The sequence below is a fragment of the Microtus pennsylvanicus genome, chromosome 4 (assembly GCF_037038515.1).
Source record: "Microtus pennsylvanicus isolate mMicPen1 chromosome 4, mMicPen1.hap1, whole genome shotgun sequence".
NCBI lineage: Eukaryota > Metazoa > Chordata > Mammalia > Rodentia > Cricetidae > Microtus > Microtus pennsylvanicus.
Genome location: NC_134582.1, coordinates 9,455,083 through 9,480,519, shown reverse-complemented (window position 1 = coordinate 9,480,519; position 25,437 = coordinate 9,455,083). Strand labels below are relative to the sequence as shown.

The window sequence follows — 25,437 nt, the reverse complement described above, 5'->3', positions numbered from 1 at the left end:
ACCTCCCCAAAGCTTTGCAAGTGCTCATGTGTGGTCCCAGAACTGTAGAACAGTGGTGGTCATAAAATGGTTAGAAATACATTTCCAAACTATCTGAAATCAACAAATATATGACTATATATGATTCAGAAAAATTCTCTATCCCAGAAAACATATTCTGGAATTTTTTTTATTGTAAACTTATTTTTTAAAACCTTATTTGTTAACATTTCAGCGTCCATGGCTGTACTGAAATAGAAACTCCACTTTAAATATTTTGGTCAAAGGTTTTTTTTTTTCCATTCATAGAACATGAAAGATGCCCAAAGTCGAGAATCTGTAAATCTAGTGAGTTATGATGGTCATCCTAACTTCCTGTGATGCTGAAGAAATAGGCAAGAGGCATGCGGTCATCTGAATGGTGCACGGTCAGTGGCTGATATTCAGCTCTGGTCACTGTGTATGGTGTGCGTTGCTCAGTTCTGCATGAAACGGTTAACATCAGGGAGCTGCTCTCCCAGCTCCATCACCAGCCAGGAGAGCCGCAACCCCAGGAGACAGCCCTGAGCATCAATGAAAAACTATCACCTAAGAACACCTGCCTCTGAGTGGCCAAACATCATGTATACAGTGAACGCAGTCGAAGACGCAGACCACAGTGCCAACCAACAGCTTTTATAAAGCAAACAATTGCCCTATCGTCTTCTGGGAGTGGCTTTCTTTTCTGGGGGTTCACACGGGCCTTCCCTGTGCTCGGGAGGGTATTCTGGGAGTGGTACCTACCACAGGCAATGGCAAGCAGGTGGGTCTGCCAGGTAATGACGTAGAACATGCCTCCGATGGCGATGCAGGCCAGAGTGCTGTTGAAGCCGCAGAGGCCGAAGTAGATGGAGTCAAAAGGTGTGGCGATGCTGAGTGCTGAGGAAGAAGAGCACCGGAACTGAGTGAGGTGTGAGGCGCTCACCAGTCCTCCTGAGACACGCCTGTCGGGTGTACTCACACCTAACCCAATCTTCAAGCCAGAATCAGCTACCAGAATCACAGGCAGGCATTCACAGAGAGGAATTTCAGCTTTTCAGTGAAAATACACGTAAAGGCAATAAGTGGGCAGGACCACAAGAACAGTAGTGGCTAAGCTGTTATGAGCTGGAGAGATCTTTGGAGTAAGGACTCTGAGCTCTGATTTAAACAGCACAGAGTATGTCCTTTGCCACACATCTTAGTTGTAAGCAGGGTCCCAATTTTTGTCATTGGATATCACTCAAATATCCTTGGAAAAATCTCTCCCAGACTTTAAATTTATGCTGAGGGTTAAATATCTGATGACAAAGTCTTTTTTTTTTCTTTTGTAGATAGCTTTTGCTTATAAGAACATGAGGGCACTAGCACCAAAATGCGGGAATCAGGAGCGAGGGGAAGAGGAGGCTTCCAGAGTCGGCAGATGATGACTGTCTCTGAAGCCGGCCCCAGCACTGCCCCCTACAGCTCACTAAGGAGGATGGCATCCAAAGCAGCGACACACCTGCGAGCATCCCGATGGTGGATCCGATGGCTGCGTGCAAGCAGACGAGAGGTGAAGCTATGAGCAGAGCCATGAGGAAGATTCCTCCGGTCCAGGGATTGTCACAGCCATACACCTGGCCGATCCCAACCGGGATGGCTCTCAGGAGCTGTACAACGACAGGGTCACACATTGGCTACGGAAGTAGACAGGTAGCTCGCACCTCCACACCAAAGTCCCACGCGAATGTGTTTCTCGAGCTGGCCTTGGAGTTTCGATCCTCCTGCCTCAGCTCCTTGAGTGTACACTAACGTTTTACAACAGGACTCACGGAAGACATTCCTGCTCAAGTAGGTTAATGCTGACGGGGGCAAAGGCTTTATCCTCTCAATTTTGAGTCTTGGGGCAGTAAGTAGTTAGGATGTTCAGTTTCTCTCATGCAGAGACATCAATGTGGGGCATTTATTCTCTTGTAAAGTGAAACTGAAAATTTTCAGAAGGGCATTTACTAGTTATTAGAAATATAATATATATCTGATAAAACAACTCTCATATTTTTAAAAACAAAATGATAGAAGCCTTTCAGGAGGAAAATGGTCCTCTGTGCTTCTAAGACGCTCATGTCTGGCTGTGGCAATAGTCCTGTGTGGCCGAGGAGCTGGAGTCTGGGGTCTACGGAAGGGCTTTGCAGGGGCAGTAGGGTCTGGGAACTGCCTCAGGTCTTCCTACAAGTACCCCAAGCTCCTGGGTAGGATGTCAGTGAGGGAAAGAACTGCTACACAGACGGGAGGACAGGCCAGGTGGGCTAACCTCAGAGGGTTAGCCCAATCTCCCACCCCGCCGGGGCAGAGAACAGAACAGGGCTCAGCCGTGGCCTGCCAGGACGAGCGGACAGGCATGAGAATATTCACAGACAACAACACATGGCTGTTTATTCCCACACACCCCAGTTGTGCCCTCTGGGCATCTCCTCGGTGATCACCCAGCACCGTTGGAATCTCTAGACCCTCTTTCTGATATTTATTGCTCATTTTCCTGAAATGTAAAGTACACATTTTAATTGGGAGAGGACCCAACACATGAATCCTGATCGTAGTCCAGAAATCTATTCTTCAAGAATGACTGCCCAAAATTGATTTTTTTTTTTGAATCTTTGGGCGGTGGTCTAAACTATTTGTATAAGATAATTAAAAATATTTCTTTTCTTGAAAAGTCTGAACTATTTTAACTGAGAACATAACAAGCTTTATCTTATGATTTCTAACATTATCTTTGCATAGCACATCGAGCAGAACAATTTTGCCTCCAAAAGATAGGGACTGGGTAAATCCCACAAGCAGAAAAACTCCCGAGAGTGATCACCAAATCGGCCCCTCTTCTCACCGCTCACCCACGAATGTCCCTCCTCCGCTTGGCAATGGCCAAGGATGAGGCTGACAGAATAAAGTCTTTTCTGAATAATGACACCTCTCAGTGTGTTTGCCTGCTATGCCAATGACACCATGGAATGCTGAGAGGCACTGGGCGTCATTATTTCTGAAACTTTGTTTAACAAGCTCCAAGACTTTGGAGTGATGGGTCGCCAATAACAAAGCTCCAGGTTGAGCTATAGATTGGGACAGAAAGTCCTTTAGTATAATGGGAAAGTAGGAGGTCTTTAAAAAAAAAGCGCCTAGTTAGTTAAGAAGCCTAACGGCCACATTTCCCCATCTTGTTTAATACTTTTAATATTGCTTCTTATTCACTATCTTGGCAGGCTTCCAGAGGTCAATGTCATACATAAAATACTTTAAAAAGATGAAAACCTCTGCTACCTTTGTTTCTTAATGGAGGTTAAACTGGTGTTTTAAAACACGAGCAAGGCTCATGGAGAGAACAGAATAGGCTACCACGACTTCTGAAGCTGTTGGGTAGCGGTGTGGTCTGTATACTTTAATGGTGCAGGGCCATGAATGAAAAAAAAAATACACAGCATTAGTATGTTTAAATGGGGCTTAAGGACCAAAAAGGGTTCCAAATGAAGGAAAGAAGCCAAGAGCCCAGACCACGTATCAGGGGGTCAGAGCTCTAGCCTGGACTTGGCTGTCCGTTAATCCGCTGTGGAACCTTGGGTGGGTCTTTTAATTTGGCTTTGGTTTCTTCCTTTGTGTTATCATAGGGTGGGACCAGAAACAAAACTTTTAGCCCCTAGGAGACAAGGATGGGATCTCACAGGATAGATATGTAGAACGCCTCGTACTGTATACTTGTGAACAACCATCTTTTGCTTGTGAGCATGTTCAGTTTGACATTGAATTTGTACAAATGCCATCCTTCCTTCTTTCATGACACCTACCAAAGGCACTTGGATGCTTGACCAGGTGATGTTGGGTGTGGCGGCTGCAGGCTGTAACAGTGTGGTGGGGAAGAAGAGGTTGTAGTGGCCTGTGGCTGCCAGGTACAGGGTCACGGCGATGTTGAAGGGCAGTGTGAAGACTGGGAGGTCCCACTTGCTGAAGATGGTGCTCAGGGCACTGGACAGGATGGGGCTGGGGGAAGAGACATGGGAAGCCTATCAGCTCTCGCCTGCTTTGGCATAGACCACACGGCCACAGAGAACCCTGGTTCACCCAGAGATAAGTAGCTTCCTGGCTGCCGTTGCTTGGGCTTCTTTCTCGAGTCAGACACAGAGGCTGGGGAAGGGTCACACTCAGCCTCAGAAGGATGGCTTTAGGAGAGCCTTGGGGTTTCCTCAGAGAGTCATCGGACTCCATCCCCCAGGCAGGAGGAGTGAGAGAGGCTCTAGAGAAGACTGGGCAGGAATTACAGTCATTAATAAAGTTTGAGTGGCCAAGAATTCTGCCTTCATGGACAGAGTACCCTCCATTTTCTGGAGATGAAGGAGAAGTCTGGTACTTGGAGGTCTCTGCCTCATGGGTGGCCTTCAGTCCACCCTGAGAGGGCATCTCAATCTGATCAGTAGTCTAAAGGAAGGAGAAAATCTCGTGGGAACAGGAGGGATGAGATTTCAGGCCCGGGGAGGGCTCTGCAGCTCTTAGCTTATGTGGCCAGCTGTTTCTTGCTTTGCACTAGCCAGGGCAGGACCAGAGGCCCTTTGAGAGCTCAGACAAAGGGTAGTAGCTGAGGAGGCCCTGTACACAGATGGTCTGGCATGACGGTAATGCCTCAGGTCATTAGGAACTGCCTCCCGTGGGTGCTTCTGGCGTTCAAGCCAAACGACAAATACTTGAAAATGGAAGTAAGAAAGACTCTCCAAGGTTTGGCTTAAGAAGATGCTGATTGGGATGGGGAGATGACTCAGGGGGTAAAGTGTGAGGCCAATATTAGGACTAGAGTTTGGATTCCCAGCACCCATGTAAAATGTTGGACATGGCAACGTGTCTATAACCCCACTTTTGAGGGTGGAGATGGGCAAAATTCTGGATCTGGCAGGCCAGCTAGCCTCACTGTGGCAATGGCCAGGGTCAGTGAGAAACCTTTTCTCAGGAAATGACATGGAGAGCAATAGAGTGGACAGCTGAAGTCAGCCCCTGACTTCCACGGTGACCATACAGGTGAACACACCTGAGTTCAAGAACGCGTGTGAGCACACACACACACACACACACACACACACACACACACGCATGTGCTCACGAGGGATTTTAGAAGCAAACTTACCAAGTCATGGACATAACGGTGACAGGGAGCAGCAGCCACCAGTAATAGTTGCCCTTGTCCGAGAACACGGCCATCAGGAGTCCCACAAGCACCCCATTGTAGCCATGGAGTCCTGCTGCGATGGCCGACCTGGGGCACAAGGATGAGCTGATGGAGTGGAGGACCCCCTGTGATTTTAGCTGTTTTCAGAATCACAGCTTCCTAACTTGGGGCCTGACAACCCATCCTCAAACAAGCAGGGAGCAGGGAACAAGAAGCGAAGATAACCTGTCTAGCGCTTACTGGTCAACATTGGGCCTTGGGGACGTACTTGTCCTGGCTCAGGATGAGGGCGGTCAAGGTGGACGCAATAATGCCCACGCAGCCCGAGATGGCCCACCAGGGATTCTGCACGAAGAGGCCCAGGGCGATGAGGAGGCCGCTGAGAGGGTTGTTCACAAACATCACCTGGGACAGGCCTCGGAGCACCCAGTCAAGAAACTGGAACACTGGAGATTTGTCTGAAACGATAGGGAAAGTCGGCGGACACTCAGAGCAGGTTAGGCCTGGGCTGGGCCTCAGGCGGCAGCAGGAGTGGAGGTCTTCAGGGGCCCAGCCTGCATTTTCATCAGTCAAGTCCCAGGCTAGACAAAGAGCACAGGGATGCATTTGAATGCCCAGAGCCTTGCCAGCCACTGCAGTCTCTACTCGTCTCTAGGCTGCTTTTCCCATGGTGGGGAATCAGGTACCTACCCTGAGCTTAATTCTGCTTCCCATGAGAGTGGCATAAAGTTTCCAGAAAACTCTCTTGCCGCAGAGAGGGTATGAAACCCATGAGCCAAGCAATGTGGAGATTTCTAGGGAGAATCCCCAGCCCCAGTAGACACAGTTCCCCTGAGCCACCCAGCACCTGTTTGTCTAGGATGCCAGATTCAGAATCCCAGTCTTGTCTGAAACATTAGGTGGTATATTTGGGTCAGCAGAACTTTGCTACTGACAAACAAGAAACAAATTACAGTTACAAATACGGGTGTTTATGTCCCAAGAGACCCTCTGTGTTAATGGTAGAAGGAGCTTCTCTGAGAGGCCCCCAAAAGAGATCTCCAGCTGGCCCACAGAGAATCCCAGCAGTGTGTTTCCACAGGGCAAGCAAGGCTTTGGGGGTTGTCAAGGACTGATGTCACAGACTGTACCTTTAAGTCTCTCTCCGCATTCCTTCATCTCTCCAGTGATGTAGCTCAAGGATTTGCTAACTCGCTTCCCTGCAGCGGCCATAAAGCTCTGAATCCAGGAAGTCCTGGCCGTGTTAGCTTCCACCTTTATCTCAGAGCTCTCCTCCATGGTGTCCATATCCTGCCCAGGAACCAGAAAGAGGCGAGAATTGTCCACAGTGCTGTGATTTTCACACCAGGTGACATTTGAAGTCTCTTGGAGGACCAAACTAAGGTTTGCATTTGAGATTTTGTTAAACTGCTGTTTAGCCAGCTCCCTGTCTCTTTAGGTTGGTTTGTTGGACACGTTGTCATCTTTGATATAGTCAACCTCAAAGATGTAGAATGAGATGGTACCTTCACCCTTGTCCTGTGGATGAGGACTCAGGCATGCAGGAGTTCTTGTCACAAGGGTCAACATCAAACGGCAGGATGAAGATACAGCCACACCTGTCTTGATTTTCTTAAAAACTACGCCTTACATTCTACCTAAAAGAAACTATATCCCCACCTGGCAATCAAGGTTTCAAATTTTAAATGCAAAGACTCTTAAAAAAAAACAAAAAGCACCCTGGCACAATCTTATTTCCTAAATGCAAGCTGAAGATCAATCACAGCCGAAGGTATGGCAGCTCCCAAAGCGAACTGAGAAAGAGAGATATTTCTATCCATGCACTGTATCCATCAGAGTGTCCCCGATGGACGGCATCTCCCCACCCTCCTGTGGGCTGTAGGCTGCGGCCTCTGGTCTGGGGTCACCACACTCACGAGCAACTCCACTGCAGGCTTCTGGTATGGGTAGGGAAGCGGCTCTTTGGTTTGTCTCTCTTGGTGTTCTCCTTTTCCAAACACTGGAGTTGGTTGGAAAGAGAGAGTCATCAGTTCGACACCCGAACTTTGACACTTTTACAGTAATTTCTGCAAAGACTCGAGTTATAACATGTGTTGTTTTCTATTCTACAGAGGAAGCATAAAACTGCAGTCTATGGATAAGAGTCCTTCTTTTCCTTTAGGGCCTCTCTTTGGGGGTGTGTGCATATTGTCATGTTTGAACTTGGAAATGATTCTCTGCATGCAGAGGGTTTTAAAATCACCCCCTCCCTGCCTCCCTCTTTTGATTATGGCATTTGTTCTTGTTTTTGAGATGAGGTCTCACTATGTAGCCTGGCTGGCCTGGAACTTGCTATGAAAACCAAGCTGGCCTTGAACTCATAGAGATCGATCTACTTCTGCCTCCCAAGTGCTGGGATTAAAGGTGACTGCCGCCAAGCCTGGCGACGATGACATTTGATTTTAACCTAATGATGGTCACACATTTTCTCTGTGGTCCAAGACTGATACGTTCCTGTTCCTCTGGTAAATAACCTCATACCATGCTTGGGCAAGAAACACTAATTACACTCAGAAAATAAGGAAAATGCTTTAACAAGCTTTTGTCTGAATTTTGGCGTTTTAATAGGTTGGATCAGGGCACATGACATCCATGCAGTCACTTTAAGTAGGCTTTGTGTTCTTATAAGTCTACAGAGCTCTTGTAATGTGACTCTAAACATCTGTCATTGGTAGGCTGGCTGTTTTCAAGGATGATCCTTTTCCCTTAAGTACTCTTGGGAAAGAGCAGGCCCTTTGAAGCTTTGGACTTGGTGCTCTGGTGCCCTCCTGTGGTCAACTGTGAGACGGCAGGCTGGACTCTGCCTTCCTGTTTGCAGTCTGCTATTCCCCTTAGGGTATCTAAGCACTGGAAGGGATGTACTTAAGGCACCCTGTTCCCACCTGTGAAGAAGCAGGGGCTACAAACACCAGTGTGGTTTGGAACCACATAGTCGGAGATGAGTTAATTTTAAAAGCTTTGGAAAAAGGGGTAGGAAACAGAAAAAATGACCTCTGCTTCTGTCTGAAGCAGCCTGCCAGACTTCAGCTTTTCTAAGAGACTTCCCCATTCCAGGCCTCTTTGCACAGGGCTGCACTCCCCTGGGCCCCCATGGACAGGGCCCCTCTCAAAGACCTGCACAACTCTCTCTACGTGCAAGTTTTCCCATAACCACTCTAGGCTGCTTGCTCTAACTTGGCTGAATTAGGTATGAATGGATGAGATCGGAGAAAGTACAGAAAGACAGCCAGACACTGAGGAAGCTTCTGGGAGGCACTTGACACGAGGGTCACCAACCCAGGGGCCAGTTCCTACTTTGCAGTGTCCGACCCAAAGTAGGACTAAGTGTTTCTACTTTGGGTACTGTCACTGTGCGGTGGGTACTGTCACCGTGTGGTGGGTACTGTCACCATGTGGTGGGTACTGTCACCATGTGGTGGGTACTGTCACCGTGCGGTGGGTACTGTCACCATGTGGTGGGTACTGTCACTGTGCGGTGGGTACTGTCACCGTGCGGTGGGTACTGTCACCGTGCGGCGGGTACTGTCACCGTGCGGCGGGTACTGTCACCATGTGGTGGGTACTGTCACCGTGTGGTGGGTACTGCCACTGTGTGGTGGGTACTGTCACCGTGTGGTGGGTACTGTCACTGTGCGGTGGGTACTGTCACCATGTGGTGGGTACTGTCACCGTGTGGTGGGTACTGTCACTGTGCGGTGGGTACTGTCACCATGTGGTGGGTACTGTCACCGTGTGGTGGGTACTGTCACCGTGCGGCGGGTACTGTCACCATGTGGTGGGTACTGTCACCGTGTGGTGGGTACTGTCACCGTGTGGTGGGTACTGTCACCGTGTGGTGGGTACTGTCACCGTGCGGCGGGTACTGTCACCATGTGGTGGGTACTGTCACCGTGTGGTGGGTACTGTCACCGTGTGGTGGGTACTGTCACTGTGCGGTGGGTACTGTCACTGTGCGGTGGGTACTGTCACTGCGGTGGGTACTGCCACTGTGCGGTGGGTACTGTCACTGTGCGGTGGGTACTGTCACTGCGGTGGGTACTGCCACTATGCTGTGGGTACTGTCACTGTGCGGTGGGTACTGTCACTGCGGTGGGTACTGTCACCGTGTGGTGGGTACTGTCACTGTGCGGTGCACTGTAACCGTGCGGTGGGTACTGTCAACTGTGCGGTGGGTACTGTCACCGTGTGGTGGGTACTGTCACTGTGCGGTGCACTGTAACCGTGCGGTGGGTACTGTCAACTGTGCGGTGGGTACTGTCAACTGTGTGGTGGGTACTGCCACTGTGCGGTGGGTACTGTCACCGTGCGGCGGGTACTGTCACCGTGCGGCGGGTACTGTCACCGTGTGGTGGGTACTGCCACTGTGTGGTGGGTACTGTCACTGTGCGGTGGGTACTGTCACCGTGTGGTGGGTACTGCCACTATGCTGTGGGTACTGTCACTGTGCGGTGGGTACTGTCACTGTGCGGTGGGTACTGCCACTGTGCGGTGGGTACTATCAGTCACTCTGTAGTGGCTGCCCAGTTGTCTACTTTGAGACAGGATCTGGGCCTGTGTGTGAGACAGACAATGTACACACCTTTGCTCCTCCTCCGGATGGACGACCACTCGATGTGGAACACACTCCTCCGTCTCAGGAGCACAGTCTCGGAGCCCTCCTCTGCCTTCCACTGGCCTGCTCCTGGGGACTGCTCTCCCCTGCCACCTAGCCAGGGGCGAGAAGAGACAAGTCAGTATGCCACCTGGTCTGCATCTCTAAGAGCCCAGCTGTGAAGGCGAGAAGAACACAGAAGCCAGAGAGGTGTGAGCGACGCTGCTTCATGCTGGAGGAGCAACTGCTTCTGAGTTTGTGCAAAACGCCCTGTGGCCCTGCTCCTCCCTTTACAACATCCATTTCCTTTCTCCACAGAAACTTAAGTTACATCTGGTCAAGGGATCAACGGACCAGGAGTTGGCCCATTTAACCACACTAGAGGGAGTAAGGCAGACCCTGAGCAGATTGGCCAGTCACTCACTAAGCTTCAGCCAACAACTTGGACCTTTCTGATGGAGTTCCAAAAGTGGCTGCATATTAGACCACCTGGAGACTCAAAAAACATCTGAGCCTTCCCCACCCCAGACCAGTGGAAAAGGTAAAAGATGGCCACCATGTGCAGCTTGGGCTGAGAACCGTTGATAGTGATTCTTGCTGCTCAGTCTGGTCCTTGCAGCAGCCCTGGTATCAGTCGAGAGCTGTTAGAAGGTCCTGATTCCAGCCTTAACCACAGACTGGCCAAACAAGAATCTGCATTTCAATAGGCCCTCCTACTTGAGTTATCTGTATATTAAAAATTTGCAAGTCCCCATATAGGAGGGGCCAAAAGTCTGGGACACATTCCTGGCTGCAAGAGATCCTTGGCTGTCCCCACCGTCTTCAATCACCACATTATGGGGAGAATATTCTTGAATTAGGAATAAGATCTCTGGGGTGTAGATTGGGATCAGGTGAGATTGAATCACGTGGGCTGCTTAAGGAAGTGCAGGCTCCCTGGGCCTGCCCCAGGTCTGTGGACCTGAGGCTTTGGGTATAGTACAGGCTTGCTTGGTATAAGGAAAGGGCTTTCCTCTTAGCTTGGCCCTGATCCTGGATATCAGAGCTCACAACAAAACCACACATCAACTTGTGCTATTTTTCATATATATTATATGTTTAATAAGCCAAGGCTCCATACGTAAAGGGAAGTTTTTGTTAAGATATCCAACTTTTGAGGCTAAACACTTCGCCAGAGGAATGGAGGTAGCTGCTGATAGAGGTTTGGGGGGTTGGGTGGCTAAGGGATGCCTAGTGAGACCGGGCTCATCCACCAGGCAGATCCCATGATGATCCGGGCTCTTGTGTTGAGTAACTCAGATTCTGCACTGACACAGAGGCAGGGAAGTGGGTCAAACTGTGTCTAATGGAGCTTATGGCCCAATCACAGCAAAGCACTCAAGGAGCATCCCGGGGTCCACAGCCCTTAGCGGTGCCAGCCAAGAGTTGAGAGAGAGATGTGGGAAAGGGGTGAAGCCTGAAAATGAACCAACCGACTTCCAAAGGCTTGAGAACACTGATAGTAAAAGATTACTCTGGGCACCTAGGAAACACTCAGAACACTCTGGGCAGATAACAGTAACTTCAAGGGTATCGAGAACCCGGGTCCATGGCTGTAGAAATGAGATGTACCATCCGTGCAGTATGAGAGAAAGCCTAGAAACACTGGCTAGGATGCAGAAGTCATTACCTTCTGCTTGGCATTTTGCAACTCGTTCGTAACCTCGTTGACACTTTCCTTAATTGCAGGATGTAATTCTTCCAGAAAGAAATATACAGCCCCTGTAGGGCCAACCTTCTCAACCCGACCTGTAGACGATGACAGAGATCTGCAAATCTAATCTACCATGTCTCCCCTGTGCTGTAACAAAACCAGATAACGCTTAGGAAACACCCTGGAAGGAATTATAGCTGTTCACACCCCAGACACATCCGCAGGGAGGACACTTCTCGCTGATGGCACCGGCTCCTCTGCTCCGGGCAGGATGGTCCCTTCTCCTTGGTGAACGGTCTCCATTTTCCATCTGCCTGCGCAGACTCTTACCTAACTGTGCCTTAGGCAGAGTTCTTGGCTAGTGATATTCTTGATTTTCTCCAGCACTGCCACCATCTAGCACACATCCAGGAGACAGATGATAAGTGCTCAGGTGCTGGTGAATAAATTACCAAGGGCTGGTGTAGCTGGTGGCTCGTGACTTGGAGTCATTGGGTAAGTACCTACGGCTGGTGTAGCTGGTGGTTCTTGATTTTTCCCCTTTGAGGCTGTGTAAACTGAAGTTAATGTTTTCAAAGATTATGCTATACACTATAGAGGCCTTGAATCTTAGAATTGGAAAAGAAAAACTAGAATTTTGAGATCCGTTGGTCAGGTCCTCTCATTTTCCAGATTTTTATAGATTTTACGGACTGGGAATTTGGCTCCACCAGTTCTCTGCTTCCAAATGTGGTGGCCTACTACAGCTATTCGAAAATCCAGTTTTCTTTAACTGCTTCTTCTCTTTTCTCAAGAAAACACATTCCTAAACCATCCAAACACTGCTGGACTGAGCAGTGGCCTGAAAGGCAGACTGGATGAGGAGGATTTGTTCATGAGGGCACTTTGTTATCTGGGATTCCAGTCTCTTAACACAGGACCGACGGTCCAGTTTTTATGAATGTGGGATATGACTCTTTGTAATCATGAGGTAAGTAAGACTCGTATTAACAGTTGAGACTTTGAACTCCTCTTGTTCCCCCATATAGGTCATTAGTTGGCCAATGGACATGCCACAATTTTGATTTCTTTTGGTGCTTCTTGTCTCGCTCTGTGGAAGATATCGATATGTGTAAATGAGCTAACACCTCACTTAAACTCATGAAATCTTATGAGAATCTCGTAAATGAGATTGGAGAGTCAAAAGGTTAACTATAACATAGGTAATTCTTGGCTCATTTTCCCTCAAAATGACATTGCGCTCTCTTCCCATCCAATCTACACCCTCAGAACTGTCTGTTAGCACGGCCAGTCTTTCTGAGTTTGATCTGTGCTCTTCTAATCCATTCTGTATTCCAATAAAGCTGTATGTTAAATTCCACTTTCTTACTCAATACTCTACATAGCGCCACAATGTCCCAGCTCCCCCACCTGGCTTTCTAGATATTCTTTAATAGGACAAGCGTCATTAGCCAACCTCATATTTTTGCTTCTAACAGAGGTTCTGCTATGACATGCTAGCTTTTCATGGCTTCTCAGTGTTTCCTCCACCCCACACCTAAGCTGTACCCAGCCCTTCCGTCTTGTTTGGGTTCTGCATATTCCATGAAACTCCCCTGGCCTTAGTTTGGTCACATGGGTCCATCCATTCTCTGAATTCTCACTGAGTTTTCACAAAGGGTTCTAGGACATGCCTTCTGGAGTTTAGGCCGTGGCAGAGTTTTTTTGTTTTGTTTTGTTTTATGTATCTCAGGAAGAGCCTAAATGTACGGTCCTCCTGCATTAGCCTTCAGTACCCTGAGGTTATCAACACACACCAACCACATCAGCTCGTAGTAGAATTGTACGCCCACAGTCGCAACACATGTGAAATGTTTTTGATAAATATTTTTCAACCTAATTAACATACTCCGAGTAACCAATTCTTCCGTAACCAAGTGACCTTTGAGTCTAGGCACTGGTAGAAAGAAACTGAGGCCCAGAGAGAAGCGTCTCACCTGGGCCACATAGTTGGTCAGTTATGAAGCCAGGTATGACCTTGTTTTGAATTTTATTCCTGCAATGTAGGAGTCTTACAGTTAGCTGAAGCCTTTTGCATGAAATCAATCAGCTTGTGACTTTTTTTTTAAAAAGCAAAAATTATTTCATCTATCAGAAAGGATAATAAGAAACTACAAAAATAAGCATCACCATTGGGAACAAATCGTCCTGGGTCATTGTCATAGGTTCTTCTCTAGGCAAAGCTTCCGTACTCTTTCCACACACCGTGGCCTTTTGTGCCTTTCCCCTTTTCTTAGGAAGACATAGCTAATTGATTGCAGACCTTTCCAGTAAGTTTAGACACAACGTCAGAATCCTTAACACGATGACCCAAACATCTAATGCTAATCAGAGTTGGCCCTTGAGGGCAAAATTGTTTTTCTTTCCAACGTTATGGAAGGTATCGGTGGGGTACATACTTGACAGTGGGGGTATGTCGGGGTGTGGTGTTGACAATAGGCAGAGGCCACAGGTAGGGATATCTAAGGGTCACAGAGTGCCTTTTCCCAGTAGAGAAATCAAAAAGCCAAGGATAGAAGGCTGTAAAAAAGGGCAAAATCCTCTACTGTCTATTAATAAGACTCTACTTGAACCAGACCCAGTGGGCTTGTGATATTTTATATAAACAATTACAACCCCTCTCTAACGATACTTGGAGCTTCTCCGTAAATGGCCAGGAAGGACGGATGGGGTTATAAAATTTACTACCTAACAAGATAATGAGCTGCCCACCTCTTATCTACTCAGATATGGCTTATGAGACAAATGGCCCATGAGAAAAGGCCGAATAACTTCTCTTAACTGCCATTAAAGTGCCCCATTGTCCCTTAGGGGAGTGAGTCTGTCTCCTGGAATTTGGCTGCTGCGTTCCTGTCTACAGCATATACTCTTGGTTGAAAGTTTTTGGTGGGTTCTGGTCTGGTAAATGCTGTCCCCCTGAGCCCTGGGCTTCCTTTCCTGGCAGGATACTTTGGTGGCTCAACCAGGGAATCTTCCCTCCCCTTCTGCTGCTCTTCACTGCGAGGCTTATGGTGGTTGGCAGAGTGGTCAGTGGGCGCCTGAGAATCCTCTGGGGCTGTTCTCCAGCGAGCTCCAAAGCTGCTGGGTTGAGACTCCACACAGCTGTCACCCATTAAGGTATGAACTAAGGAGTTCACTTTGGCTCACTTGTTCAGTAGTGAGGGGCTGCTTTTCTTCCTCTTGGGACCTCCCTCACTCTCAACATGTGATACAGGGACAAAATCAGCTCTCACACACAGTCTCATTCTGAGGATTCCTGGAGGCAGGATCACCATTTTGGACTGAGGCAGAGGTAAGAGCCGGTGGCTGCACGTTTTGCTTTTCTGACTTTCAAGCTGAACCCCAATATCTGTCTCTGGGTTTTTATTAATCATTTTATACTGGTCATATTGGGCCGCTGGTGTAGGGGATGACAGAGGGAGGATTGATAGAAACACATAATCATCTATCTATTGAAGACGGCGATAAAGGCTGTGCGTGTGTGTGCGCGCGCGTGTGCATGCGCATGAGAGAGAGATAGATGTGCATGCGTATGTGTGGGTGGGTGTGAATGCGTACCTATAGGTGAGTGTGTGTTTGTGCCTGGTGGGAGTGTGGAGGCCAGAGGAGGCCATCACTGTCTCTCTGTGTCACTCTTCACCTTACTGACTTAAGGCCTTTCACTGAACCTGGAGCTCACTATTTTTTTGGGGGGGGGCGCAGGTTGGTTGGATAGCAAGCCCCAGCAAGCCTCCCATCTGTGTTTCTGCCTCCCATCAAGTACTGGGGTTGCTTGCATGCATGGCCATACCTGCTTTTATGTGGGTGCTGGGGCTCAAACTCGGATCCTTGTGCTTGCACAGCGAGCACCCTAATCTGCTGAGCCATATCTCCATCCTGGAAAGGGCCATGACTACAGCTGTCAATTATAGCTGTGGGGAACAACACAGGGGCTTCTGAGCACCCTGCTCTCTAGAATAACTGAAGTGTCTATGAAAATAAACTAGCCTTAGTCCTGAGAGTCCAGAGGGCCAAGCTATCCCAGCCGTAGCTGGATAAGCTAAGACTCTAAACAGGAGTTAAAAAGCTTCAGACAAAAGACCATGGGCTGCAGACTCCATCCTCTACTTATAAGACATATGCAGCCTTTAAGTTCTCTAATAATTGGAGGAGACCTTTGGCCCAAAAGGTCACACTGGCCGAAGAAAGGGATTAGAGGCAGGACACTTAAGGCAATAGTCTTTCCTGCCCACAGCGGGACATCTTAGGCCTCCATCTTGTTGCGACCTGACCTAGTCTAAGGAAACTAACTTAGTCTCCAGTCAAAGGACTCTTTCCTGCTAATTGTCGTGGCTAGCCAGGACATTTCATCTGAGAGGGCCCAAGGCTACCAGGCTACAGGCCTCACGCAAGGCCATGCCCAATCTGCAAAGTAGAAGCCCGAAGAAAGTGAGAGAGTCACTCTTTTCCCAGTGAGGGATCGAGCCCAAGGAGGGACAAATGCCCCTGACTCTGTTCCTTGACTCTGAGGCGTCAACAAGGAAGGAGGCCCACCCTCTCCTTGAGGAATATTTGGCTCTGGGGTTGCAAGCTTCTGTGTTCTCGAGGTCTGTGGATGGCCCTTGCATAAGTCTATATGTGACAGGGAGAAAAATCACTCTTCCCTCTGATGCAGGGGCTAAGTTTTCAGCCCTTAGCATGGCCTGCAGTTTGACTTTTCAGTCTTCCATCCCCCTTGCTGGTACTGATGGCAAACACCACCAGCCTGGTTCACGTCCCCTTTAATCTGTATGATAAACAAGCATCTTTCATTAATTCCTTATGATCCTATCTAGGTGCCCCATTCCTTCCCCAGATAGAGTCACTGTGCCTACATTTCAGGCTCATCTAAGTTTCTGAGATTCTAAATGCTCTATGACCCTTGTACCTGACACCAAGTCCCTGTCCCATCACGGTCCAGAATCATCTATAGCTTTAAAGACCTTCCCTGCCGTCACCACCCAGCAAGTCCCCAGTAAACAATGGAATACTTCCATTCCTGGGCATCCATTAACAACCACTCTGGTCGCAGAGTTCTGAAAGACCCTGACAGTTTTTATGGTCAGAAATCAGAGGAAATAGCGGCACAGATTGGTCTGTTCTTATCACGTGACCCACACCCATGCAGCCATCAGGAAACAAAGAGCTATCCTCACTGTCGATGATACCCAATTAAACATGCTCCTGACATCACGGGCCTTCTAGGAGCTACCTGGCCTTGAACTCAGGTGGCCATCATGTATATACTACAAACATTGCAAGATTCACCTAAAGCAGCGCTTTGACACTTCTCTGAGTAAAAGATGAGCTGATTGACAAGCCAAACAGGAATCTTAGCTTCCATTCAAGCCTGCTTGGGTCTCAGTGTCCCCTTCCCACTTTCAACGATATCAAGAGCCTCAACAGACTTCAGACCAGGGCTTTATAGCCACCCCAGAGGGATGGTTGCAGAGCCCAGAAAATAAGGGATGCTCCCCCAACGATCTTCCTCAGACTGCACATCTGAGGGCTAAAGCTCCCCAAATCCTAATCAGGCCTCTGCTCACAGACTCAGACATTCTGCACACACTTTATTCCCAAAGTCTGCCCCGCTCGTCAGGGCAATCCCAGAGGAGCATTAGACTCCGTCTCCTTTTATAGCCTGTCCGGAGTAGGGAACTGTGCTGGTAGACGGGCGAACAGATTCCACTGACATCCTTCCTTGTGCAAGAATGGAAACATCTGCCAGCTCTAGTGTATACCTTAGCTGGGCGGATGGAGCGCTCCTCACAAAAATAGAAAGGGCCTCGGAGGTACCAGCCACCACAGAACACAGTATTTCCACCCTGGGTTCCCTGGGTCCCTGCAGTCTGGCCTGACTTTCATTTCCAGTACCATTAGGAAATGAGCAAGGTTCTCAGAATTAAGTACTGTTTTATGCACCCCCCCCCTCGTCTTCTGGGAAAGTCCAAAGGGTGAATCGGAGCTTTGTGACAGGCTCCTCCCCTCATTGTGTTAGTAACAGTAAGACAGACCATCGCGGCTGTCACCTCAATCGGAGACAAGCCTCACTTCAAGCATCTTTCCAAGATCACGTCACATTAACTTGGGAGACTGAGCCCATCTTCTAAGCCACCCACAGGACAGAAAGTCATCTGAAGCTGTCTGAACCTGACTCAGTCATGTCCTCAACTGGAACCAAGTTACAAGCCTGCCATTCTGGATTCAAACATCCAGAGTTAAGGTTTTATCCCCTAAAATCAACTCTTCCCCTGAGCCACCTGGGAATCTCCATCTTGTGTGTATCCAGCTCCAGGGGAAAACTACGTTCAGATTCCTCCAGTTTATTAATTGACCCTGCTCGTGACTGGAATGGTAACTACTGCCTTTATCTATTACCCCAACATTACTGTTCTCCTAGACTGGGCACAGGGCTCCTTTTCATGTTCGTAATCACTCTTGGACTTCCTACCTGTCTCCCTCAAATCACTCTGCGGAGCCACTTTCAAGCCCCATAGGTTTCCTTTCTCTCTTATTCCTGCTTGTAGTTCCTTTCCTAGTGTCTTAATTCTACTCTGTGTCTCACCCCCTTCTTCCTTCACATTCTGGTGTAATGGGTATCTCCCTGACGACACTGCCTCTGGGATGGCAACCATTGCCGTTTACATCGGTACCCACCCTCTATCACTGGAAACCTCTTGACCTCCAGATGACATCACAGTCTAGCTTTCAAAACAAGACTCGAGCCTTTTATGTCATGTGGCCTATGAATATGTGGCAGACCAGCAATGTCCGCTGGGTTCCCTGGCTGCTCTTTTGCGGCTCCCAAATAATTCCAGATGAAAGAAGACTTTTCCCCCTTTGTTAATGGTTTGACCGTGTTGATCTGCCAGGGCAAATGTAGAAATAAAAAGGCCAAATTAAGCCCTCCCCCAATAAAACTAAAAATTCTTTACTCTCACGGTCAGATCCCAAATGCTATTTTAGTGCTCGACCCGGTGAACTGTATTATAACAACAATGATAGCCTAGCTCCCAGTGACCCCCCCATCCCGAATGAACAGTCCCAGGAAGGACAAACGGAGTCATAAAATTTACTATCTCCCCTGAGAGTGAGTTGCCAGCTTCCTATCCACTTCCATGTGACCCCATAAAAATGGCCCATGAGGCGTGTCCGGGTCATTTTTCTTACCTGATATTATGTACCCTGTTCTCTCCCAGGGAGGCGATTCTCTTCCTCGAGAATTTACTCACTGTGTAGTAAACCTTTAGACCGCTGTATTAAAACTTTCGTGTTGGCCCCTGGGAAGCTGGCCCAGCAGATACAGCACTCATGGTACAGCACAAAGATTAGAATTTGGATCCCTAGACCCACAGAAAAGCCAAAGGGTGTAGGAAGCCTGAAATTCCCGCAGCTGGGAGGCAAGAAAGGGGACCAGGCCAAGCCAGACTGGCTAAAATTGGTGATTTCTGGGATCAGTGAGAAATCTTGCCTCAGTAAATATAGGATAATTGACATCCAGTGTCAACATTAGCTCTCTACACGAATGCATACATGTACAATTGCATACATGTGGACACACAAACACACTCTTATCTCAATTCATATCTGATAAATACTTTTACCCCATGCTTTGGTCTTGAGACAAATCACATATTTTGAAAAATTGTTCATGTTTCAATCAGATAGCTTCAATGTCCTGAACAATGCTTCTTATGGTATGGCCTCCAGAAATACTTCTTTCTATACCCATGTGGAATAAGTCTATACTATTGAAATTGTATATATGAAGGCACCAAGGAAACAGCTTGTTGAGGAGCTGGTATGTGTAGACACACCCGGACTAGGATGACCCAGTTCTACTGGTGTGTCTACAAAAAGGAACCGGATACAAAGAGGTAGGTGAAGCCTGGAGCAGGTAACTGGTCTCTGCAAACAGCAGGCAATGACTCCCTGGAGGAAGGTGTTCGAGACCATCTCATTAGCCAGTGCGTCCCTGGAGACCATATGACATCAGAGCTAGAAGGTTTGAAATCTCGTGGATTGGATAACAAAAGGCACATGGCTCACTCATGGGAAAGGGGATCCACGGCTGATTAGTTTCCCTGGCTCTGCCGCGAGGTGCGTGAGACAGGCAGCTCAGGTTGCCAGTTCACACACCTGAAGTTCAGCCCACGCTCACTCATCACTCGGATAAGTCTCTGGACTAGCCAAAGCAAGAGGTTTGCACTGCAAATATTTAAGAGCCTTTTAGATGTTAAGTTTCCAAGAGCTAGATTTTTTCCCCCAAATTCTTACTTAATAGGTTTCCTATCCCATGACTGTGTCCCCAGATACAGTTCAATGGAAGAAAGGACAGCTTCCTTTTGCAAAGCCAGGTGGTCCCGTAGGTTGGCATCTACCTGGCTCACTTCTGCCCCAGCCTCTCTTACCTGGGCTTCTTTTGATTCCTAGACAGGGCTGGAGGAATCTAGACCAACAGGCTCGAGAGGAACTTCTTTCCAGTGGCTTTCGTCCTCAGCTCCAGGCGCTGCGCTGTCTCCTAGACCTGAACCCCCTCACTTCCCTGCATCTTTCAGCCCATCCTCTTGACAACTTCCTGTAAATCCAGTCATTCTGATCCCCAAGCCCATGCCTGGCACGGGTCTGCCAACTGAGGAAGAAGAAAGACAAATGCCTCTCAGCAGCCCTCTTGCACCCTGGCCTTCTTGACTAAAGCTGCTTCCTAAACGCCCCAGGGAAGATATATTCTAGCTGCTATGGCCTCCACGCCAGCTGGGTCAGGCAGCTTCACTCTCCTTAAAGCGCAGCCCTGGCAACTGTCTTCTTGCTTCTTTGTTTTTTGCTCAGGCGTTACCCCTCTCATTAGAACTCTGGCTCCAGAATTTTTCTTTAAGCAGTTACCTCAGTGTTTTCTCCTTGGGGGGCAATTTGCCTTCCAAGCCCAATAAGTGCACTTAATTCCCCAACAGGCAGGACACAGGCTGGGGACTAGATGCCTGCACCTGTGTCTCAATGGAAAGTTTTGCCTAGTACTAAACGTCTTTCTGTGGAAAATTTCTGAGCTTTCCTCCTGACACCTGTTGACCAGGGTCTCCTGGTCGCTCACCAGGACCCTCTCAGATTAAGAAGGGCATGACCTAACCACTGTGACCAGAACATACTCTGAGGTCTATATATCAGGGAGGTGGCTCTCGAAAGTCCCGTGAAGCCATGGATCTGATGGGATGACTTGGCAGGGGTGAGCTATCAAAACATGTTTTGTTTGGCCTCTGCATGATGGGTCAGCATGCCACACTCGCACGCTTAGGGGTGGAAGGTGGTGTCCTCCCCAGGATCGGGCCCATACCACACACCAAGGACATTAGCTCCACATGAGTAGACAAACTCTCCTGCTGACGTCAAAGGGTTCCTTCCTACCCCAGGTGTTTGGGGCTCCCAAAGATGGATCTTGATCAAGGAGGGTGAAAAGCAAACAGAAGGGATAGGAGGCACCCAGATGCCCCCACATTCCAGGGACAGGAAGGGAGCTGTAGGAGAGTAGGCCAGTTTCAGGCTAACACGGCAGGCTACTGACCATAGCTAAGCCTCCCCTTTCTTCCCCCTGCCTGTCTCTCTCAGCTCCATCTTAGACGCTAGCCCTTTGCCTTCTTGCCCCAGCCTCTCCGAAGGGCTTCCGACTTTTCCGTAGTGAACTCAGTCCTGCTTTTCCAGGATCCGTCCTGGTTAACTCAGACACATATGGAGGTGTTGCTCATAAACAACCATAGGCCAGCTAAGCTGGAAAGAGAAGAAGCCACCCATGAAGAAGCTGTCCAGGAAGGTCACACAGGGTTCATGAGATAACAGAACCATGGCGTAGCCCTGCATCTCAGCCACACATGTTATACACGTGGTCCATGTAGGGCGAGGCATTCAGCTGTCCTAGGAAGCAGAATGAGCTGTGGACTCTTGTGTCTAACAGGTCCCAGCACTACCAAGAGCACTTGGAGCTCTTTAGACTAGACTGTCCCTTAACCAGAAGTCACTTCAGAATGCTCCAGCTTCCTGCAGCTCTGCATTTCTGTATTTGACGGAGGAGAGTAAAGTTAATACCAGGGCCAAAGTGGTAAGCAGATTCTTCTGTGGAAAGGGCCATGCTCCTTGTGGAGCGAATTCAAGTTCAAGCTCTCTGGGGTCCAAAGGCGTGGTCTCTTTTGCTTTACTGTTCCATGTTCCAGCAGCCCCTACCCATGACTGGGGTATCTGAGTTATCTCTCATAAAGGGTGGGTTCAAGGGGACTTGCTTCCCTTACACTTCACTCCTTTAGGTTTTGGAATTTTTAGTTCCTCTTGATGTAGAAGGGGTCTCTATGGTGGTTGGGTCTTAAGAGTTCAGAGGGAAGAGGTACTGGGAGGGGCAGAGTGAGGGAAAGCTCAGGTGACCGACGCTCACCATTCCACCCTGTCCTCTCAAGTAATCAGGGTGAGGATTTTGGGAACCTGGCCAGATGACCGATTGGTCAAACTCTAGAAAAACCCAGAAAGCAATAACGGCATATGTTGGTAACTCTTATCTCTGTATTCTGATGTTTCTGCTGCATTAGTGATACTTCATCTCTATTCTTCAGTGCGAACTCAGGGTCCCAGAATCATGGATACTGGGATTTGAAAGAGGAACACTGCAATGGTCACCTGGTCCAGCCTCTGCCCACTGGACAGTGACTCTGCAGGTCTCCAGTTGCTTCCGCATTGCCTGGGTGGTAAACTGAGTCTAAGCAGACACCATGGCTCAGGCGAGTTGCCTTGTTACAAAGAGACTTCCTTCACTGACTCATCCTCTGTGCTGTGCTTTGGAGTCTCCCACTGCAGACAGCTAAGGCTCTGTCTGCTTTTTTTTCGCAAGGCATGTCTATCACCATGCCCAGAGGGATAGGGATGCTTTGGCCCTTCTTTACCCTACTTGGCCTCATCTCAGCATGCCCCTTTCTATCACAGACAGGTTCAGAATATGCTGCTTGTGTTTTCATGGTACTCTCCCATTCCTTGTAATCAAACCTATTCTCAGAAGCGACACCAACCACCTAAGATGCGAGTGACCGACCATGCTTACACCATTGCTAGCCCAGGGCTGTTTATATTTGAACAGGTTCCAAACCTTAGGGATGACTGGGAATGCTTGGGTAGCAGCTATGGGAAACATTGGGGGCAGGAGGAGAATAGGCATAGAAATTTTCCTGGAGTCCTTACCGATCAGGTAAGTGCCTCGCTATAAAAACGGGTGCTGTGAACTTAATTGCACTCGGGCTGTCTGGCCAGCATCTTTGTCTCAGGTGATGCTATTCAGCTGGCCAGGCAAGTCCCCATAAAACAAATTCCTTGAAGGCAGGGATGGGGCTGATTCTCTCCTGGTTTATTGTCAAGCTCAAGGTTGAGTAACATATTAATAATTCTGTATTAAAAAAGTCTTCTGGGTGAATGATCAAATATGGTCAGACCACAAGGCAGAATTCTCAGGCTCTGAGCATTGGCAGATAGTACATGGTCACCAACATGAAAGCCCAGCTGGAATGAGATTAGGGGGAATGGGATGAAGTTGGGGTCACATAGATTTCAAAGGCAAGAGGAAACAGACAACCAAAAATTATGAACATACACGGCAGTTCAAGTGCATCTCCAACCCCAAAGGTTTCATAGAACCCAAGCTTTGATTTCTGAACCCCAAGTTCTTAGCACCTGCTAAATTGCAGGAATGAACCCATGGCTGGTAGCTGACGGGGAAGAAATACCTCAGAACAGAGCAAAAGACCAATGGTGAAAACTGTGAAGGGGAGGTAAGTGGCTTGGAACAGCGGTCACGGAGGATTAACAGTGGGGTGGGGAAAAACGTGAGTCAGAGCTAGGAAGGGGAGACCACGGGCAATCACGCCAATGGTTGGAGCAACCCTCTGAGGGGAAGAGAGACTTGGGTTTACAGGCTGAAAGGTAGATTGATACAAAAGGACATGTGGGCTCAAGTTTATAAACAGAACACACAACTAGGAAGGAAGGTTATTTATCAAAGAAAAATGAATCATGTTTCTAATTTGGAATAGAGATAGGAAATGAAACGACATTTATGGACTACTGGGGATCCCATGTCCAGACGTGGTCACGTGAAGAGCTGGAGAACCTATAACCTGTCTTCTTTCAGGTCTTATTTGAAGAAGAGCCCTAAGGAAGCCTTCTAAAGGAGTAACACATGGACGAGCACACGTTTGCAAGACAGGATGGTGAATATAGGCGTAAGGAATGATCAGAAGTCAATGTTTGGGATTGGCGGGGAATTCAAAGGGACAGGCACGACATGGGCTTGACTAGGATTCTAGCAAAAACAAGAGGCATGTTATTAAAAATGATGACTATCCCCAAATACCAGTCTTTTAGAAGTGAGCATTAGGGAGGGGGAAGAGAGAATGGCTATCTATACAGGCTTTAGGGTCTCAGACTGGGAGAGGTGGAACATCTTAGGATTAGTTATTAGGTATTTTCTTTATACATGATGAAGAAATAGGCTTATATCTCAAGTGCCGGGGAAGCTATCTAACTGCTAGCGGCAGGGAAAGCTTGAAGGTTCAAGATGCCTTATGCGTATTCCCAGGAGCTCCAGCTTTCCATGTTTGACTATTTTATTACCACGAAAGCCCTCTTCTGTGGGAAGCTCTTTGTGCCCATCAACCCCAACTCTAAACTAGGGTGCCTTTACTTCTTACCACATGCCCTCACGTGTCTCTGCTCTGCCCCTCTAGGAACCACTCCGCAAGGCCAGTTCTGTAACATCTATTGTTTTAGACATGCCAGTGTCCTCTCCCACCTCTCCTCTCCAAAGACTAAGCAACGATTTTGTTTTATGCCAACAACATGTAAATCAGACTCCTCACTTCCAACACCAGCACGGGTGTCCCAGCTTCCTTTAAGGTTGCACCATGGGTAGTTATAAAGATCTGGGCAGAGGAGCAAATCAGCTTCAGGGTTTGGAGGGCCCAGTGTGTTTGATTCGATGCAGGTGCAAGGAGAGGCGAAGGAAGCGGGCTAAGTTGATTGGCCCAGAGTTGAGAGCACAGGGAGGCAGGCAAGCGCATTTCTGCTTGGAGCTGGGCTAGTCACCATTGGGGGACTTCTCTTCTTCATTGCTCTTCAGGGTCAGGAAGTAGATGCGGTTGGCCTCGGGGTAGGTGACTTTGCTGAGCGGGAGCTTGTAGATGCCAGGGTTGTTGCTCGTCAGGAGAAGGAAGGTGAGGGTGGAGAGGCAGAAGGCCCAGGTGCCTGGTGGCAGGCCAACCTGCAAATTGAAACAGGAGATAGAAGAATGTTTCCAGGCTCCTGTGTTGGGCCAGAAACCCGGGGAGATGGATATGATAGGAATTGAGCACAGGGCGCCCTGCCTTCTGCCACGTGAAGCGTTAGTGTTTCTGGACTCAGTGTTAGAGGAGCTGATCAAAGATTTGAGGTGTTGTTCTCTTTGGGTAAACTCAGAATCCTTTAATGCTGGGCCTGAATGGTTCTGACTCCCAGCCTTAGAGAGCTATTTGTCTGTCCCTGTTCTCCACTGCTCTTTCAACATATAAACACAGACACACAGACACACAGACACACACACACATACACACACAGACACACACACAAAGTGTAGAAAGACATGCAAAGAGTTCTCCTTTGGATGAATCATGGATAAACCTTGACACACACACACTGGGTGAAGAACCAGATTCTATTAACCCTATGCCATTTCCAGTCTTCTCTAAGCCCCCAAGTGCCCAGAAGTTCTGATGGGGAGAAAGACTTTAGGTAGGTATCCAGCTAGCCCAGACTTACCACTGCCATCATGTTGGAGATGGCCGCTCCCATATATGCACAGAACAGGGCTGTGGAGGAAGA

At 48.4% G+C, this 25,437-nt stretch overlaps 1 protein-coding gene across 1 annotated transcript in view; it reads right to left on the bottom strand.

Moving 5' to 3' along the window:
* The window catches only part of Slc14a2 (solute carrier family 14 member 2), a 50,317-nt gene that overhangs the window by 3,145 nt on the left and 21,735 nt on the right, over positions 1 to 25,437 (bottom strand). The window contains exons 8-17 of the mRNA XM_075970802.1: positions 25,375 to 25,424; positions 24,667 to 24,841; positions 9,801 to 9,926; positions 7,099 to 7,181; positions 6,313 to 6,472; positions 5,451 to 5,640; positions 5,141 to 5,269; positions 3,816 to 4,008; positions 1,502 to 1,649; positions 763 to 897 (exon numbers count right to left, since the gene is read on the bottom strand). Of these exons, the coding sequence (XP_075826917.1) occupies positions 763 to 897; positions 1,502 to 1,649; positions 3,816 to 4,008; positions 5,141 to 5,269; positions 5,451 to 5,640; positions 6,313 to 6,472; positions 7,099 to 7,181; positions 9,801 to 9,926; positions 24,667 to 24,841; positions 25,375 to 25,424 (1,389 nt within the window). The remainder of the gene's footprint in view (positions 1 to 762; positions 898 to 1,501; positions 1,650 to 3,815; positions 4,009 to 5,140; positions 5,270 to 5,450; positions 5,641 to 6,312; positions 6,473 to 7,098; positions 7,182 to 9,800; positions 9,927 to 24,666; positions 24,842 to 25,374; positions 25,425 to 25,437) is intronic.